The sequence below is a fragment of the Trachemys scripta genome, chromosome 3 (genome assembly GCF_013100865.1).
Source record: "Trachemys scripta elegans isolate TJP31775 chromosome 3, CAS_Tse_1.0, whole genome shotgun sequence".
Taxonomy (NCBI): Eukaryota; Metazoa; Chordata; order Testudines; family Emydidae; genus Trachemys; species Trachemys scripta.
The window spans coordinates 40,151,593-40,171,766 of NC_048300.1; the positions used below are offsets into that span (position 1 = coordinate 40,151,593).

General features: G+C 40.3%; 1 protein-coding gene across 2 annotated transcripts in view; it reads right to left on the bottom strand.

Annotated features, from left to right (window-relative positions):
- Nucleotides 1-20,174, bottom strand: part of UBR2 (ubiquitin protein ligase E3 component n-recognin 2) — a 109,624-nt gene that overhangs the window by 57,430 nt on the left and 32,020 nt on the right. Inside the window, exons 10-18 of one of the 2 annotated variants that reach the window (XM_034764494.1) lie at nucleotides 17,892-17,980; nucleotides 16,785-16,883; nucleotides 13,925-14,088; nucleotides 13,740-13,839; nucleotides 12,506-12,634; nucleotides 11,632-11,815; nucleotides 9,809-9,870; nucleotides 8,743-8,853; nucleotides 5,190-5,255 (exon numbers count right to left, since the gene is read on the bottom strand). In XM_034764494.1, coding sequence (XP_034620385.1) covers nucleotides 5,190-5,255; nucleotides 8,743-8,853; nucleotides 9,809-9,870; nucleotides 11,632-11,815; nucleotides 12,506-12,634; nucleotides 13,740-13,839; nucleotides 13,925-14,088; nucleotides 16,785-16,883; nucleotides 17,892-17,980 — 1,004 coding nt within the window. Of the gene's footprint in view, nucleotides 1-5,189; nucleotides 5,256-8,742; nucleotides 8,854-9,808; nucleotides 9,871-11,631; nucleotides 11,816-12,505; nucleotides 12,635-13,739; nucleotides 13,840-13,924; nucleotides 14,089-16,784; nucleotides 16,884-16,955; nucleotides 17,055-17,891; nucleotides 17,981-20,174 lie in introns of both variants that reach the window. The other variant, XM_034764493.1, reaches the window with a different exon arrangement.

Sequence of the window (20,174 nt, forward strand, 5' to 3'; positions counted from 1 at the left end):
GAATTAACAAATTTCGAGAGGCCCTAATCGTGGACCGGAACCCATAGGACTATGTCAGGGGTGGGCAAACTACGGCCCACAGGCCACATCCAGCCCGCGGGACTGTCCTGCCCGGCCCGGGAAGCTAGCCTCCAGCTCCTCCCCTTCTGTCCCCCCTCCCTGCAGCCACGCCGCTGCGTGGGCAGCGCTCTAGGCAGCAGAGCGGAGCATTCCTGCCGAGCAGAGCAGCAGGGTGTCTAGCTCTGGCTGGGCGGCGTGGCTGCCAGACATGCTGCTCTGAGCGGCATAGTAATGCGGCCAGGGGGTTGGATAAAGGGCGGAGGGTTCCGGGGGGCAGTCAGGGGACAGGGGGCGGTTGGATGGAGTGGAGGTTCAGGGGGGAGGGCAGTCAGGGGATGGGGAATGGGGGGGTTGGATAAGCGAGGGAGCCCCGGGGGGCCTGTCAGGGGGCGGGGGTGTGGATAGGGGTCGGGACAGTCAGGGGACAGGGAGCAGAGGAGGTTTCATAGGGGGTTGGGTCCTGGGGGGGGGGTTAGGGGCAGAGGGTCCCGGGAGGGGGTGATCAGGGGACAAGGAGCAGGGGGAGGTTGGATGGGTCGGCGGTTCTGAGGGGAGCAGTCAGCGGGTGGGAAGTGGGAGGGGGCAGATGGGGGGGTGGGAGCCAGGCTGTTTGGGGGGGGCACAGCCTTCCCTACCCAGCCCTCCATACAGTTTTGCAACCCTAATGTGGCCCTTGGGCCAAAAAGTTTGCCCACCCCTGGACTAGGTGCTTTAAAAACAGATACGGTCCCTACCCCAAGAAAAAGTTACAACCTAAGACCTTACACAAAAGTGTTATAAATCAAATTCATACAAGTTTATTTTCAGTTCTTAGGCTGCCCTCCTGAGCCACCCTCCCTTTATCCAACCCCCTGGCCCTGGTCCCCTGACTCCCCGAACAGCTTGGCCCCCACCCATTATCTTTTTGTTTCTGCTATCCTAATTTGTGAAACTAAGAAGTATTGTGGATCATTTAATATGCATATATAAATGAAGTCTGTACTTGTTTAAAAATAGTTCCTCCGCAAAAAAACTTGGTAAATGAACACTTTCCAAGCTTTCCTGATAAGAAAATATTATAAAAAAAGAATACTGGTTTAAAATGTGGTCACACTACTTTTCCCGCCAATCTGCAGTTTAAGAAAAAATTAGGACCAGGATCCATAATTGCCTAACATTATCTATTTGAATAACCTGGACCTATTTAAAAAAATAAAATAATCTGTGGGTGAGTAGTTGTGTTAGGACCCCTGAGAACTCCTGTCCTCAACCGAGGAATATGCCATATCCTCCTGCTGATGTTCATTGAAAAGGACTGGGGATAACTCAAAACTCCCTAATATTACACTGCTCACATTGCTTGGTTATCTTCAGGAGAAAAGGGGACCTTTCCTGTCCCCTATTTGGAACAGCTGCTTCATCATCATGCCTCAGGACATATGAGTGCAGCATAGCATCAGCTCCAATTATTACTAATCATCAGCAAACGAACTTTAACAGGTTCAGAAACCTATCTTTCTTGAGCTGTTCATAATTCATGCTAGCTATCTGGCTTTACCTATGACAAACTAACAAATCTTCTCTTGACTTTTAGTGTAAAGATAGAATGATTTAGGTCCTTGAAAAGCCCCTTTTAAAAATACTTACATATATACTATCATGCTAATCACTAATCAGAAACCATCACCACTGGCTGAGCTATATCAAATGAGAGGTTTTTAACACGAAGTTGTTAAGATGGAGCCTACACCTCCAAGATTATGATATGGAAGTAACTCATTTTAAGAGGAGCACAAATGTAACAGCAGATGCTTTGTCCTGAAAGGAGGTGCACAACAGCACAAACATCTCTAGACCACTGGACAAGTGATCCCCCTCAGTTTCTTCTTGAAGGGAGAGGGTGAGAAGCAGAGAATGTGTAACATTTCTGCATTTTTATAAAAAATATGCACGACTCCACTTCCCCATTCACTTTTGTATTGTGACCTACTAGGACTGATGGGGTTAAATCTTTCTCTGGGTCAAGGAAATAAGAGATAGGTATTAATCATTCATTCATTCCAATTCAGACACGCCTACGTGATCAAGAACTGTCAATATGTAAATGGATTTAAATTGAAAATATAATCAAAGATCAACAAAAGGGCATTAACTTCTAGTGACAGGAAGGCAAAACAGAGTGACTGGATGTCGGAGCACACTGTGATGAGAACTTTGCTGCTCAGTATAGGAGAAGATATGAAATCCTGGATATTGGGGGCCAAAGAGGCAGGTAGTGCTGTCAACATAAACACAGATAAGCTTTGTTTTCCATCCCAACCTAAGGACCCTGAAAAAACTGTATTCCAGTTGACTAATAAAAGCTGTCTTGTTTTGAAAAGATGGTCTTGTGTCACTGCAAACATCTGCAAGTCACATAGCTCCCAAAAGGGTAAAGACTCCATAAGAACATAAGAATGGCCCTACTGGTCAGACCAAAGGTCCATCTATCCCAGTGCCTGTCTTCCAACAGTGGCCAGTGCCAGGTGCCCCAGAGGGAATGAACAGAATAGGTAATCATCAAGTGATCCATCCCCTGTCGCTCATTCCCAGCTTCTATCCTTTTGGGCTTGCTGAAGGAGCCACATTAAGAAACAACTGTGCTGGAGCCAGAGGGAGTAGCTTAGCACAGAAGGGGAATGCTCCCACAAAGATTATAAAGATTGGAGGCACACTTGCCCTCTGGATCTGTGCGAGGCTGTGGCTTTAATAGGGATGGGAACAGCAAGAGTCGGAAAGAAATGAAATCTCTACCAGAAGAAGTTGTTGGGGCAGTGCTCCCTCGGCTTCCCCCCCTCATTTGTCTTCAGCACCCTTGTGGGGTTCATGCTTCTCTTTCACCTTCCCCCTCTTCCTTGTGCTGCAAGGAGGGGTGAAGGGTACTGAATGCTGCATCCAGGCATCAGAGCCTGTCCCTCATACCATTGCTGCATTGAGTGGTGGGGGTTTAATGGGAACTGGTGATTCACTCAAGCCTAGAGGAGCTGGAGCAGAAGAGAAGTCACTACAGTTTGCTACACAGGTGAGCAGCCATTTCAGGCTGACTGTCAGCCCCATCTTTCCCACCATTAAACTAGTATGACAGATCTCCTTCAATGCTGGGGGTTGATCACCAGTTTTGGGATACAGAAGGAATTTTTACCATATGGCAAAAGTGGCAAACTGCTGCGTGGGTTATCACCTTCCATTCAGCATCTGGGAAGCCTATTTTAGGGTTTAGAATTACAATATTCACAACTTGGACAGGCTCCATGGAGATGGTTTAGAAAGTGTTTAATCTGAGGTCCCTGTAATTCTGTGGGTTGCCTAGGCATTGGTCATGGGCACAGTATGGCCTGGTGAGGTAGTATGCCCCAGTTTGTCATACAGCATGTGGCTCCACTAATCTCTCCTATCCGTGGCAGAGAGAATGACAGAAAGGCAGGACTCCAGCTTCCAGTCAGAGTCTCTGGGCAGGCCTGACAGCATACAAAGCCTACCCTCAGGTCTGTAGTACCTGGGATCGCTGGTACTAATTGAGGTCTGCACTGCAACCACCCCGCTGGGTAGTTTGGAGTAGTTACCCAATTGGGTAGTAGTTTTAAATACAGGTTCGGCCTGTGCATTTAACATACTATGGCTATGGTTTCCGTATCTGCATCAATGCATAGGGAGAAAGAAGAGCAGGGAGAGCCATGACCAAACCAGCCACCTGAGCTCCAACAGCCCTGGTACAAGAAGAGCCACACTGGCTTCTCCTTGCTCTCACAGCTCCCTTTAATGCAACACAAAGGATAGAGGAACAACAGGCTGTGTTATCACCAACACAAACCCCCATCTCAGTCCTTCTCCCCATTCAGGGGACTTGTGGGGGAGGAGGAGGAAGAGGATGCTTGTTTCCCAATTCACAGAGAGGCTGGGGCATTAAAGAGTAGAGGGACATCTCTGATCTATTTGCCCTTACCTCTGGTATGGATGTTTGTTCCCCACCTTGCCTATCATCCATCTAAATACCTTGGGATGGGATGGGAGGCGTCCATTGATACTTATCGTGCTTGGCTCTACCAATTCAGGGTTTCGGGGTGACAGCCACTGCCACACACCTTCCACTAACTACAGGGAACCCGGCTCTACTGCTGCCAAAAGGCAATTTTAAGGGCAGAGCTTGGGATCAGGGATTTCTGGGGACCCTAAACCCTCTTAAATTCTTGCAAAGAGAATATTTGAAATTAGAACAACATTGGGCAAAATACAGGCCCTAATACTTCCCTCTGACCTGAAGTGGGGATCAAAAAATAGAGCTGCTCTTGAATATTCATCTTAATATTAATCTAGATGAAAAAATTGGGGCTTTATCTTCTGAACTGATAAGCAGCTCAATACCTTGTAGGGTCAGGCCTGTTGTGTTTACAGTGGTGACAGAGGACAAAACCAAAATCCAAGACTTCCAAATAAAATTTTACTTATAGAACTGATTTAAGTATGTATATGCATCTCTATGATTAAAATACTACATTAAGGAGATACCATCTTGCAAACCATGTGTGAAAATTTTGTACTTTCTATACTTACAAGTAACAATGATTATGATAACAGAGTTGCCAATTCCAAACATTCAAAAATCATGAGTCAGAGCCAAAAAAAAGCATGGAATGGTCTTAAAAATGAGATTTTAGAAATAAATTTGGGGTCTTTCAGTTGTCTTCTGGTTTCTGAGCTTTTAGTATTCAAGCTTCTCTCTTTAATCATGAGGGTTAGTTTTTTTTCTTTTTTTCTTTTTTTAAATGAAACTGAGATTTAAATGACCAGGATCAGGGTTTAAGAAAAACACCAGATATTATGATACCCATGAAAATTGCAAGAGTTGGTAACACTGATAATTGAAAGAAGCCAGATTGAAATGTTTTCTCTCCAGTTTTTCAGTTTGTTTACTTAGTTCATCTGACAGCTCTACAGAACAGGCAGTTTCACAGTTCCCTCCAAATGATATGTTCCTCTCTTGAAAAAGATATTTTAACACAAGAGGGGAGAATTAAAACCCTTATAAAAAAATGTGAAGTTAGAAATTCAAGACATACAATATGAAGGTTTCTCTATCAATTTAATATACATAAACTCAAAGAAGTAATTACCTGAAGCATTATTATGTCTTTGTCAAACATCTCCCTTCTGCATTTCACATTATGATAGTAATAGATCTGAAAAATAATGTATTTTATTAATAAATTCTCCTCCTGCTCTGAAAATGCTTTCTTTACTCAATGAAGAAAATAACTTTCTGTCGCATGTCAGAGGATTAGAGAAAAAAGGGATGAATTAACCAGTGGATTAGAGGAAAGCCTGAAAAAAAAAAATCAAATGCACATTGGATACCTATGTACCTTTGATCCACTGTGAGGTGATATACTTAAAGATGGAACTGGAACAACCCATAGATCTAGGTTGCCTAATATTTTCCATTAGGAAAGACTCTTGATCTCTTCTGAAAAATTTTAACACCCCCATTTGTTTGACATTGTTTGACTTTCACCAGTGAGAAAGTCCTGTGGCCAAAAAGGGTCTTTTCTTTCTCCCATGACCTTCAGTTCAGGTTGGCTGACAGACTTTTGAGAACTTCCATTTCCCTCCTACTGACTGCATTGTCAACAACATTTTAATAGCATGCCCATACAACTTGACATGAATATTTTAAATTAAGACTGCCTCACAATGCGCCCAAAGCAGCAGCACCAAACACACTGTACAGGAAACGCAAGGAACAGACAGCCTCTCCAGGAACTTTTGGGGGGTGGGGCAGAGACACAGACTTAGCAGGTCTCCCTCTCCCCACAACCCCAGAACTCACGACATGGCTCCAGTGGCTCCCCTCTCTCTAGGGACACCACATGTGGAAGGACCTCCCCCAACTCCAGGTGAGGAGGGGGGGAGGGGGAAGGAGATCTGGATGAGGCTCTCCCTGAACCCCCTTCCCACCCAGATGTCCATTTCAACCCCACATCTCCAGGAAAACAGCCTTCTCCTCCAGCTAACTAACTCAAGCTATGCTGCAATGCTGAAAATTCAGGGTTCAAAGCCTAGTGATGATGCACAGTGGGCCAATTGTTATAGTTGCACATAACAGAACTTGCTTTTACCTTTTTCGTTTAACCCCTCCCCCCCACACACACACACACCAAAAGCCATATGCTAAAAGAACATTGAAAGTCAAGCACATGAAAGTTTCGAACAGCCAGAATTTAGGCTGCCCATTGTGGAGAAGAGACCTCAATATTGATGCAAAAATGATATTAATAAAATTATAACTTGCTATTTTAAAGTCACTACAAACTTGTTTGCACCTTCTCTGAATAAGAGATAGCTACAATACTGTTATAGCCAAGATGCTTGGAAATATAATATGTATATCTAGCTACTTATGTTACAAAATGTTAAAGTTCTGCAACATCTCTTTTACCAACAGAAGTCGGTCCAATAAAAGATACTCTCGCATCTACCTTGTATATCAAAGGAATTTCAGAAAGTTTCTGCTTCTGTCTGCCAAGGACAAGCATACCTAAAGAAGGCAGATAATGCAGAACATTTTATGTTTTAAGTAAAGGGTGTGTTAAGGTGTATTATCAGTAGTAGGGACTGTTAATTAGTAGGATGTGTTATCCAAGCAATATTAGCCTGCTCTTTGTAAAGAAAACCTCAGTTAAAGCCACACACAGAATTCTAGAAATATTCCAGTTGAAATGAATTTTATAATTACTCTAAAAACTTCATTCGGATAAGCCTCTAAGAAAAACATGTATGGTTGGAAGTATTTTAAGTGTTCAAATGCTTAAAATGGCATAAACTTATTTTGAAATGTATATTTGGTATCTAAATGAAAGATAGGTAAAAGAATTTTGTTTCAGGAGAAAAGCACCTCTAGAGGTGTAATCTCTTTTAAAAGCTCCCCACACAGAGATGTACAAAGATTGTGTAAAAAAAAAAAAAAAAAAAAAAAAAAAAAAGTAATCAGTTTATCATTTATGTTTGGTCATTGTGTTCAGTGTTCCCGCCCCTTCTTTAATAATAAAATAGCCATGGTTAATAATTGTGAGTATTCTGCTTGCTCTTAATCAGGGTGTCCCCTAATGTACCTAAACGAATCCCTATATGACTAGGCCATGAGAGCCACACCCCAAGAGTAAGAGAAACAATTACTAAGAGCTGGCCTACCACATGGTTTTGCTAAAATAAATATTTTTAGTCAGTCATTTTTTAAATTAAATTACTTGGCTTCCAACAATTTAAAACTATACCTTTCAACCCTATACCATAGAACCTTAATGCATGTACCCAAGGAGGTTGAACTACACCATCATATTTAATTATATGATCACATACAATTTTTTCCATAGGACCCATCTTATTCAGGGCACAGAATGGATGATGTTCAAAGGATGAATTCAGACTGAGTAGCACATGAGGCTGCCTGTAGGATTCCTGCCTCATTTGTTGCAGAAGTTGGAAAGTGTGTAGTGAATGTGGCCGAGTACTAAAGGGGGAGAAAGGTTGGTTTTGTGGTTAAGTGAAGTGAACACCACAAACAAGAACTGAGCTCTTTTCCCGTTTCTGCCATAGCCTATGTTATGCTGAGCAAATCATTTTGGCAGGTAGCTACTAGCTGTGTATTCCTTGTTTACTGAGTGCTCAACTTGAGACACATGGGGCCTAATTTGAAGCAACACAGAGAACTCACACCTTCAACTGAAGTCAATGGGAGCGGAGCATGCTCAGCACCTCCAAAAATGTGATCTGGAGGATGAGCACAAGGTTAGAAATTATGAGATCATGAGTACTAATCCTGGTTCTGCCACTTGCTGTGCAGCCTCAGGCTAGCCTCTTTGTCTCCATTTCCTTATCTGTAAAATGGGGATAGCAGTGCTCTCTGATCTCACAGTGGAGGCATGCAAATAAATTAATATTTATGAGACACTCCAATACTACAGCAAGAGCATAAGGAAATACTTAATTCTGTATTTCTTGCAGGCTTTGAATAGTGTGCAATAAATAAGTCTGGGGCCATTAATTGAATGAAGAGAATAAAAATCTTTAGTAGCTGCCTCATTTATTCAGCACTATCTGGCCTGTTCACTCAATGAGGCAGGGCCCCGTGGAAACAAATCGTATGTGAGCAAGTAATTAAAGACTGATTAAAATTTTCAAAACATACCTACTACATGATTTAGCTTTCAGCTGGATTTAGGCTCCTAAACTCTCATTTATACTGCAAAAACAAGATCTGTGGCAGAGAGTCTCAGTGCCCAGGTCAACCGGCTCTGGCTTGTGGGGATCATTCTACAGGGATAAATATAGCTGTGTGGTTGTTTGGGCTCTGGCTGGAATCTGGGCTCTTAAACCCAGCAAGGGGGCCAGGCTCCAACCCGAGCCCAAATGTCTACACAGATATTTTTATCCCTTTAGCACAAACATGAGTCAACTGACCGAGGCTCTGAGACTCACTGCTACAGATTTTTTTTTTTTTTTTTGCATTTTAGGCATACCCCTCAGTGACTTTTTAAAGTTAGATTAGAGGTTTTTTTCCTTTTGTTTTTAATAGGAAGAGTGTGCATTCTAGCAGTTTCCAACAATGGCACAAGGATCATTACCACAAACTAGCATAAACATATACATCACAGCTATTAAACCACTTACTTGATTAACAAGAGAGAACCCATTTCTTCTCCACATCCCTGCATGCACTTGGGCACATAAAACTAGACATCGTAGAGGGTGTTCTATTAACAAAGGTGGGCTAAGTTCACTCTATAGAAAATATAAAATAGCAAAACCTTAGTTTAATTACCAAAAATGTAATCTAAGATGACATAAAACCATTGAAGACTTTTAGGAACAGAAAAAGGGAACACAACACAAATAAATTGCAAGTGATTCATTAAATAAATTAACTCAACTAATTTTAATCACCCTTTCCTGCTAACTTATCTCAAATTTTACCTTGGCTTGGTATTGTACTGGCCAAGGTCAATAGCCGACTCTTAAAACCCTTAGCTGTTTTAATATTTTAAGCTTCTTCTGAATGTGAAAAAAAATGCATGAATACTATCATACTATTTAATACTTTTGGAAAGTTAATCATAGATCACCATTTTTCCCTCTTAACGCTCTATCATTATCTTCCTCTTCCTTTTGTTTGGTCTCTTACTCTGTGTATTCCTTATTCATTCAAAAGTTAACTATTTCTTCTTTTACAAGTCAGTGTCATCTCATCTGCCAATTCAACCCCCTCCTCCTTTCTTTTCTATATGTCCTTTCCATTTAGCCCTTTTCTTATAACGTCCCACCTCCCTCTCCTCCACACTTTAAATTTAAGCAATGTCCATATTTATATTTTAAATGATTGCATGAGGTGCCCCAAAAGAGACACGTGGAGAGCACTGGATCAGGACATGCTAAAGCTGCCACTGCCGATAGAAGGAGTTAACTTCTAGCAGCAGTCCCAAAACTCAGCTTCAAACACAAAGTGGAGATAGGGTATGAGAAACAAAATGAGATTTTAATTTTAAAATCCTTAAACAGTTTTAATAAAACACTGATTGAGGATTGACTCTTAAAGAGCTACCAATATTTGAAACAGATTGTCTTCCTAAATAAAGTATAGAACAAAAAAGTTATTTTTGTTACCCTTAAATTCTAAACACTTATATGGCATTTTTCATCTTCAAAGTGTATTATAAACACTAATTAAATTTCACAATACCAGTGGTAGAAGCTCTGGAAACTTGTATGCCACTTCACTTTTGCTTAGCAACACATGCAAACCTATATGGATATACAAAATAAAAGTATACATTTTAATACATTCTGCATATCAGCCTAAAAAGATACACCTCTTGCAACAATCTGCATAGTTTAAGCTTTCCACACTGTTTTAAGACACATCAGTACATCCAGCCAAAGTCCCCAACCCATGCAGAAGGTACAATCAAATTTTCATACATCTCATCAAAACACCTGACATTATGTGTGAGCATGTCAAAGATTAACCTCTGGACGAAGTCTGTTTCCATTTTATAGATCCTGTTTTAATCAAAATACTAAAGTTAACCCCCTCTCTCAATCAAACAGACCATAACTGGCAGCTAATATAATGGATGAAATTCAGTTAATATAGTATTTCAATAGGTACAAAAGATCACCTCATTTAAACGATTTTATTCTTTTCAGATTTTTATACTACACTCATCACCATGGTATCTGACCTTTCCTAAGGCATGCCCTCTCCATTTTGCAGATGATCAGCTTTGCAGTATGTATGTATTATAGATAGATAGATAGATATAGACACACACACACACACACTGTACAAGAAGTAAAGTTCTTTCTGTTGTCCCGGAAATACTATGTAGCAACAAAGGGTACATGTTTCATTAATACCGGCTCTCCTCATAAAAGAGGAATATTCCCCCAGTTACCATCCTTTACCTTTAAGAGCAAGTTACCAATGACAAACTCACTTTCCCTTCTTTCAGTCTTCAGCCTTTAATTTTAAAAGCTATTAAACATGACAAGTTTTTCTTAACTGCAGCACTTCTGCTGCTTGTGAAGATTCAAAGTAATTTGACCCTGACCTGCTGAACTTGCAATATCAAATGTCCATTTAATCTCCAATATTTAACATGCCAGTCACTATTGCTACTAAATGACTTACTGATTCCATTTGAGCTAAAGTTCAGTCAAAGGCCAGGTCAACATTACAGACTTCTACCAGCATAGCTATGTCAGTGAGATGTGTCAATTCCTGACCTGATGGCACAGCTCTGTCCAAGCCCTTAATTTAGACAGTTCTATTGGCAAAACTGTGCTCTTACCAGTATAGCCTGTTTTGTTCAAGTGGGGCAGTTTTACTATACCAGTACAAAGTGCAGCTTTGCTGGTATTGCTGTGCTCATGCTAGGAGCACCTTGCCAGTAGACTAAGTATACCAGTAGACTAAGTATACCAGTATTCCTATACTAGTAAAACGCTCCTAATGTAGAGATAGCCTTCATATACTTCCAATACAATTGCTCAATTACTGAACCAAAATGTAAGGGAAAAAATGCAATCACTAGCTAAATTCCTGATGAACAATACTAGTTGTAATGCATAGATATATTTTGCAGACATTTCTCTAATACAGTGGTGTCCAATCTTTTCAGCCTGAGGGCTGAACATATTTCAAAAATGGCATGGAACCATAATCCATACTTTGGGGCACATCCTCTGCCCTGTTCTACTCCCCTTTGTTCCATTGAGATGACAGAAAAGGAGCAGAAACCCCTTGTTGGGAATTCCCAGGGCATAAAGGGGTCTCCAATCAGGCACAGAGCCAGCATAGCCATATCCTACACCTCTCTTCCCATACCCCCTAGCATGGAGATATCTTGGGGAAGGCTGGGGGCAATGGCAAGAGTACATTGTATTCTGGCTATCCTCAGATGGCATATAATCTCTTATATCTGTGAGCATGTGAGACACATATGTGCATACATGTGTTATTTAATTTTCTGAAACCATTTTTAAAACCAGGTTCGTTCCTACCTGCAAGCAAACGAGAAACTGGGAGATGAATGCTAACTTTTTCCTGAGAAACACAGTATCTGATGGTCTCAACAGAATGTCCACATATACTGAGAACGATAGGCTGTTCACCATCAGTAAAGCCACTGTGGCACTGCATCAGCACAGTCAAGCATTTCTTATAAGCTTCAATAAGTACTTTTTCCTACAAAAAGAGATTGTGGTTTACAAACATCATGAAGAAAACAGAGCCCTTTCAAATGATGTACAGTCTATAACAAACCAAGTGCAAAAATACTTGCTCTGTGTTTATTTTTTCTCAATGCAAAGTTTTTTTACTTTTCTTAATATAATCTTACTATTTTAACATTAAAGATTTCCTTATTAGCACAGGCGGTCAGTGGTTCCTCTCTTTCCCAAGTGCTGTTCACTCATTAAGGAGGACACAAATCACCAAGCTAAGTCTGATTAAATAGTAGAATGTATCAGAGTTTACCGTGTACTTATTATATGAGCCTGCTAACAACAGATCATTCTGTTAGAGTTCAGCAATCTGTTTTCCTCTCTGGATGGCATCAAGAGAGCATGGGACCTGATAACTCCTCTATTACAAAATTATTCCCCTCTTTCTTCTCCAGTAATGATACTCTTAAGGTATTGTGTCAATACAAACTTTTGGATACTTAGCTGAACTCCAAAACGTTCACAGTGATCTATGTCCATTCCAAGAAACACACAGGTTTTTTGCTAATTCAAACCCTATGTAGATTTAATCCATCACAGATTAAAAATACTGCTTCTGGACAAAATAAGTCTGTGCAGGTATGTATGTTTGTTCTATTGCTATTAATTAGATATTCATCTCCCTTCATATATAAAAGCAGAAACAGCTTACATCTAAAGCACACCAGTCCTGCATCATTGAAATAACATGCGTTAATTTCATCTGTAATGTAAATGCTGCTTCCCATTCTGGTTCCATTTCGATATGTTGCCCTACTTGACGAGTTATTGGATCCATTCCCTAAAAACCACAAAGAATCATACAGATTAACTATTATTAAAAACCCCTACTGGTGCTAACATCAGACTGAGTAATTACTTACACAGTTTAAACATTCTGCTCATATCACAAAAGTATAAAAAAAAATCTGGAGAGAAATCAAAGAGCCAAATTTAATCCTATTTTTGATTTAGGAAGCATCTTGAATTCTCTCTATATAGGTCTTTAATCAAGAGGCAAAACCTTAAAAAGGAAAAACCTCTAAATACCAAATTCAATTTGTTAAAGATGTTTTTAAGGATTTATTTTTTATTAAGTTTGTGGATCAGAATAATTAAAAATCCAAAAGGACATTCAAGTGTGGTCTGATTATGATGGAATGCCCTCAGCAAAAATGAATTTATTAAAAGGATGAACAAAAGCTAAAGTTTTCTGGGAGAAGCATACTATCCAGTTACTGAGCACTGAAGAGTGAGTGTTGTTTGGTCAGGCCTTTTTGCCCTACTAGTAGTTTGTCCTTATAAAAACATCATTAGTCTCAAAATACTTTAAATAGTTAGTATAACATGTAATGTATTAAAAGGGACAAAAAACATTACAGTAGAGGATACCATCATGTATGTATATTCATAAAGTTCCTTGGGACAAGGACTCGGTTTCCCAATATGTTTGTACAGAGCTTGGTAATGCTCAAACAACAAATATCTGACACACTCACATACAGTAAAAGCTAGTTAAGACAGAGCAGTCTGACTTTGCTCAAACATTTAAATGTGCACTGCCTCATTGTGTTATAGCATCAAATACATAAACTGGCACCCTTATTTTGATTCTCCCCCTTCTTTTCTCCCTCCCCCCACATACACAAAACAAAGTTAATGCATACTTTACAGACACAAAGTTTAGGAACGTTTGTTGTGATTCTAACAGCGGTGTAATTCAACCAAACTGCACTGAAGTCAACAGATAAAGGAAATTATATTAATTTCCTGAGGATTACAAGTACTATGAAGTAACAATTTTACTAATGAAAAACAAAATGTTCTACATCTGACAATACTCATTTTACTAAGACAGAAAATTAATGGTGCTTATTTTTTTTTTTTAAATTCACGGATTCACATACCTGCATACACTTTAGTAACTCTAAGAAGGCATCAAACCCCTCTAAAAACTTTTGCCTCAAGTCATTTGTCCAATCAGCTGGCTTGCTTATCAACACATACCTGAATACAGTAGAAACAAATCTGTGAGTTAGTTTTAATCATTTTTTGAAGTACTTATTAATTTGATTAGTATTGAGATACTTACTTGAGATCCAAAATAAGGCTTTGAACCCGCCTGAATTTGAAAGCTTGAAGGGCAGTATATCGTTCAAACTGAAACCTGCCCTGGATGTCACGGTGCCTTAAGTGGTCCATAAAAGTTTTGATGATCGTGGTCATAAGATTTTCTTCTGTTATCAGCATTCGAGCCTATGCCAAAGTACATTCAAGTTTGTTGCAATCGACAGACATTACGGACAAGAGAAAGAGGCTAAATTAATATTGCATTTTTACCAGTAAAATCTATGCCTTTTCAGCCAAACCATTTATTTTGCTGGCGTTCCTCTATATTTTAACATTACTTTAAAACAGTGTTCATGGAGAAAATAAAAAAGCCATCTGCAAAACTATCTACAGGCTACACCCTGTCTATCATGCTGATCAATACTGTCGCATTTCTTTGTCCTCCCCCATTTGTCTGAATCCACCTGTTGCCTCTTGTCTTGTACTTAGATTGTAAGATGTGATGGGGGTAAGGATCATCTTTTTTGTTCTGGGTTTGTGAGCACCAGACACAATGGGGTCCTGGTGTAGAATTGGGACTTCTAGTCACTATAGTAAGAAAATAAATACCCCAAAAGATTTTCTACAATATTGCCACAGAAAATCAATTAATTTATTTGGGTCTGAATGCTGAGGCTGCAAACAAAAGGCCAGAAAGATCTTCCTCTTCACAGTTGTTTACTGGGTAAACTTTTCAGCACCTAGTAACTGAATAAGGGGTCTAAGTGCCATGGACTTTCAATGGAACTTAGGCTCCTACATCACGAGGCCCTTCAGAAAATTTTGCCCACTACCTTTGAGGACTTTCCATTCTTTAATTCACCAGTTTAAACATGTTTTTAAGTGCCCTGATAATTTACTACACTATACACAAAAAAAGCACTAAGTGATAAAAACTTAAACCAAAAATGCAGTCTAATTTAAGTGTGTGGTCATCTTGAAGGATTGGTCCCTAATTCAGCAAGATAATTAGAAATATGTCTAACTAAGTACATGAGCAATCCCACAGAATCCAAAACGATTATTTGTGTACTTAAAAGTCAGGCACATGCTTAAATACCTTGCTGGATCAAGGCCATACAAAGTACATGATTATATTGCATATACAACCAAATGACAGTGTTGTACAAGAGCAATTTTTAATAGGATTAATAGGGTTAATTAAGTTAAGCCAATACATAATGGCTTTAGATGGGGACATGTGCTAGCAAAGAACCTGGAAATGAGACTGAGGCTTTTGACTCTAATGTAATTGATCTTTTTTTTAAAAATATTACCTTCATACTTAAAAAAAAATTTTTTTTCTTTGTCTCAATCCTTATGGCTACAACTCTCACCTCTTTCACACTTCCTTTTAGGCTTCTCTCTTTCTGATAACACAACACTTTTTAAAAAAATATTTTATTTTGGGAACATGCTTTAAAACATATTTTTTAATTTAAATTATTCAAAGTATTTTACTAACATTACCTAGATAAGCCCCACAATACCAGCGCAAATGGTGGTGATACCATTTTACAGAAGAGCAAACTGAGTTTAAGTGGTATGCCCTAGCGTACAGGGCAAGTCAGTGACAGAGCTAGGAAGAGAACCCTGACTTCCTGAATCAAGAGGGAAGAATTACCAGCTGACACCTCCAGCACTAGAAAACTGTTAAAAACAAATCACAATTTAGAACAGTTATCCTGAAATCAGTTCTTAAGACACCTACCTGACTGCCATGATTTCCATACAGTCTCAGAAATTTAGATCTACCTTTAAGTTGATTCCACTTGGAAAACTTCCAACAGCATTCTTTTTAGAAACATTCTATGCAAGTCAGATTTTCTTTCCTCATTTTATTTAATTTCCAAAGATGTCTTCATGAAGACAGAATCTCTGTTGATTTCATCTACTCTTTTTAAGTATTCTTCACTTTAAAAAATAATTTATGATATACAGACAGACATGTTTCTGTTAGAAAAAAGTTTTCAAGATTCTGCAAAAGGCAGTAGTTGATTTTTAATAGAAAGCTTGTTTTAACAGGTTGGTCTGTCCATTTAAGTTAAAAAGGAGTGTTCTCAGTTCACAGTCAAGGGGAACCAAGAGTCAGGAGAGATCTGCAAGGAGGTTCTCCTGTGGTAAAACCAGGATGGTGGTGGGCTGGGGAAGCCAGAAAAGCCCAGAGGCTGGAGTGAGATTGTCTGATGTCCTCAGGCATAGAGAGAACTGGGGAGCTGAGAGAAAGATAACCTGAAGGAAGGATAAATTGGAAGCCCCAAGGAAAGAAGAATTTGAACCTAGAAGGGCCAAAGGAACTGCAGATTTATTCTGTGAGGATTTAATAAATCAGACCCCAAGACAGGGAACCTTATGTGAACATTCCTGGCTGCGTATGGGTGGAATGGAGAATCAAGAAGAGAACTGAGGTATGGGAGCTGCAGTGCCACACCATGGAGCAGTGTGCTCTGTGAACACACCCTACAACACCTACCATGGACATTTGGTATAGTCAGAAGTTAAAACTACTGTATTTATTAAGTGGTAACCTCTCTCTATATATATATATTCATTAATGGAAAAAAATTAAGAGACGTGTCCAAAACAAAAGAATAGGTCCATATACCCATGTACTCTGGGAAGTTCTGATACACATTCAAAATTTAGCAGCATAGGTCCAATTCCACTTAGTAAATTGTACCTATATTTACAAACTACTAATTAGTTTTCATAAAGCCAGCAGCACAGTGATTTGCACAGTAGTACTACAAACGTTCGGAGAAATCTAGCGGTCTATAAGCTCAAGATCTTAGTGCAGCTCCTAACAAAAAAAGGAGTTTATTTTTTTAGTCTTTAGTACTTACAAGTGAAGGCACTGTGAATATCTGTACTGAGAGGTCAGCAATTGAGAACTCTCTGTCGTGGTCATCTTTCACATAATCACTCTGCAATCGCTCATAGTTCTATTAAGAAGGAGGCAAAAAAAGGCAAGGAGTGCCAACTATCAGTTTTTAAAAAAGGCAAACACTACTCACCAGAGTAGGTACAGTGAAGAGTTGGACAGATAGAGCAGTCACCGACACTGCCCGCTCGTGATCATCCTCCATAAAATCTCTCTGCAACTGCCGGTAATTCTAAACAACAAGGGGGAAATTCACCTCTAATCCACACTGACCTGATGTTTGCTTTAAATTCAATGTCTGCACTGGGGGTATTCAACACTATGATACACAGTGGTACTGAGCCATCATTAAGAGGAAACCTTGCAGAGTGTGATGACAATTTACCAGCCCATGCGTAACCCACACACCTTCTGGGTGTGGTGTTCTGTCCCATCTAGTGGCACTGAGACCAGAGAGAGAAAGAGAGATTATGAGTCTGCTCTATCGCCTTTGCAGTCTGTCGGCGTTACACATGCATAAAATCTACTCACCCATTCTAATTATCACTATGAAGACTAATAATATTTTACTTACTAATTAAAAATAAGTTATTTGTTTGAGGCAAGAGTGAGCAGAATCTCTGAAAGCTGATTAAAAGCATCTCAAAAATTAGTTATTGCAAGAAATAATATTAAGTGTAGTTGACTTTCAGAGGTCACTTATGGGTAGCACTACCAACAATGGTTATTGATTGTTTCTCAAGTAATGGGCCCCTAGATGTTGGTTTGGAAGGATACAACATCAGAGGTGATGCATTCTGTGTTAGAGATGATCTAACAACAGCATTAGATCGGGAACCTAAAAGACCTATTTTCTTGATGGGTGGTAAGGTACTAGGATAACTAAGTTTTTGAACACAGAAGGAAATCTATAGTTCTTATTTAAAGAGTTTCATCTATCAAAAAGGCAAACAAACAATTCCAACCAATATTCCTAACAGAGTATCATTAGTTTTGTATGTTCTACTTGAAACTGTTTTCTAGGCTATATTTTGAAGCATTTTCCATTCATCATAAGAAAGTTACTTACTCTTGCGAACCGGATAGCAAAAAGTTTCTTGTATTTCAAATCCATAAGTAGACTGCTCATGAATAACTGATGGTACATGGTTCTAGCTCCTGTTAAGAAAAGTTACATATTATTTTGCCATTATTGACTGTCAGATTATTATAGAAGCAACTGTAATGGTAGCCTCGTTAAGAAAGAAGAAATTCTGCCCTCCAATCCAGAGGGAAGAGTGCTTTGATAACATTTGGCAGTTGGTAGAAAATGGAGAGGAAAAGCTTCAGGTCCACCCCAAAAGTACTTTTCCTGTAGGGTTATTTCTTCTTCCCTACATTTTTCAGCACCATTAAGGACAGAGTCAACTGTTGCAAGGAAATACAAAAAACAGTGAACTCAGGATTTGTCAGATAATAGTTCTAAAATAGTTCCTTCTTAGGTTTTAAAATATATGTTTGTGCTATTTTTACTATTTCTCCACATAAATTCTGCCACTAATTCAGTTAACATCATTTTTAAAAACAAAATCTTTAATTATTGGTATTTGATTTAAAACTGATCTATAAACACTTTAAATTGTTTGATGTGGAATGATTATAGATATTTGTTCCCCCTGAAAATTGGCAAATACACCTCTACCCCGATAGAACGCGACCCGATATAACACGAATTCGGATATAACGCGGTAAAGTGGCGCTCCGGGGAGGATCAAAGCAAATTCGATGTAACGCAGTTTCACCTACAATGCGGTAAGATTTTTTTGGTTCCCCAGGACAGTATTAAATAGGGGTAGAGGTGTAGTTCCAAGAGTTACAATAGAAGTCTGAACTTCCATTCTACAGCCTGTTTACATGTGAGATTCTGCAACTGCAACAACAACAACTAACCACCACCACCACCTCTGGTAAAGGAAAGAGATGGTCTATTATCAGTGTCTCATAAGCCTCAAGAACACTGAAGTTTGCAGCCAAAAACAGAAAATTCTGAAGACAAGGAAAATACTCAACCACACAAAATAAAGTATTAGAAAGTCAGGAAAAGTACAAGTAGGGCCATTCTTCCTATGCTACATGCAACCCTAACTCTTCTCATTTGCCTACTGGAACCATTAGAATGGGAATCAGTTTACAGCGCTATACATTTCCTCGACATTTGGAGGTCAGCAGGAAGGATGAAAGAAAGCAGTAAGGGAGAAACTTTAAAGTGTGCTTAAACCCCTGCTCTAATGAGTCCCTCACACAGAGTCTGCATCACATTATCCTTCATTTAGTTGAAGGGCTTGTCTACACCGCTCTGCAGTTTGGACCATAAGGGTGTGAACAGTGCACAAAGCACTTCACTGTAACTCCCTCATGTGAGTGCTGCGGACACAATCTAAAAGGTTCCTAGTTCACATTAACGTATAATCATCATCAGCCTAATTTCCTCTGTGAAGTGGGTCAATGTAATTATCTCCATTTTGCAGGTGGGGAAACTGAGGCAAAGAAAGCCACTTGACCAAGGACACCCAAGAAGTTAATGGCAGAAGTGGAATTAGAACACAGAAGTCCTGGCTAGGAACCATTTAATTCGCACCTGCAGAGTTACAGTGCAGCACGTTAGTGCACACTGCTATTCATACCCACACAGTCTGAACTGAGGGGCAGCATACACATAGCCTTAGGGTAGGTCTATACTACAATTAGACACCTGCTGCTGACCCGTGCCAGCTAGCTCTGGCTCAGGCTAAGAGGTCATTTAATTGTGGCGTAGATATTTGGCAAGGGGATACAGCCTGAGCATTTGGACCCTCCCACCTCAGTGTCCTAGAGCAGACCTGCACAACATGCGGCCCACGTGGGCTCACTGTGCAGCCCGCAGGGGGTGAGTAGGCAAGCAGTGGGTGAGGGAGAGGGGCTGAGGAGGCGGGCGGGCAGTGGGGGGGAGGCAGGTGAGCTGGCAGCGGGGGGGGCGGTGGCGGGTGAGGAGGCGAGCAGGGGCGGGGGGTGAGTAGGCGGGCCGGGAGGGGGCGGCTGAGGAGGCAAGTGGGCGGGCAGTGGCGGGTGGGCAGGTGAGCTGGCGGCTCAGGAGGCGAGCGGGCAGTGGCAGGTGAGCTGAGGAGGCGAGTGGCAAGTCGGTAGCTGACCTGTTCTACTGATCTGGTCTGGCTCCCATCCCCTCTCCAAGGGTTGCAGCTGTCTGGAGGTGCTGCCTTCCACGCCTTCCTCATTCACACCTCATTCATTCAACAGGGCAATTGATTACAAAGTGGGGGGGAAGATCTTATTCTACTTCTAGCAAAAAGTTTTCTTTTACCTTAATTATACTACC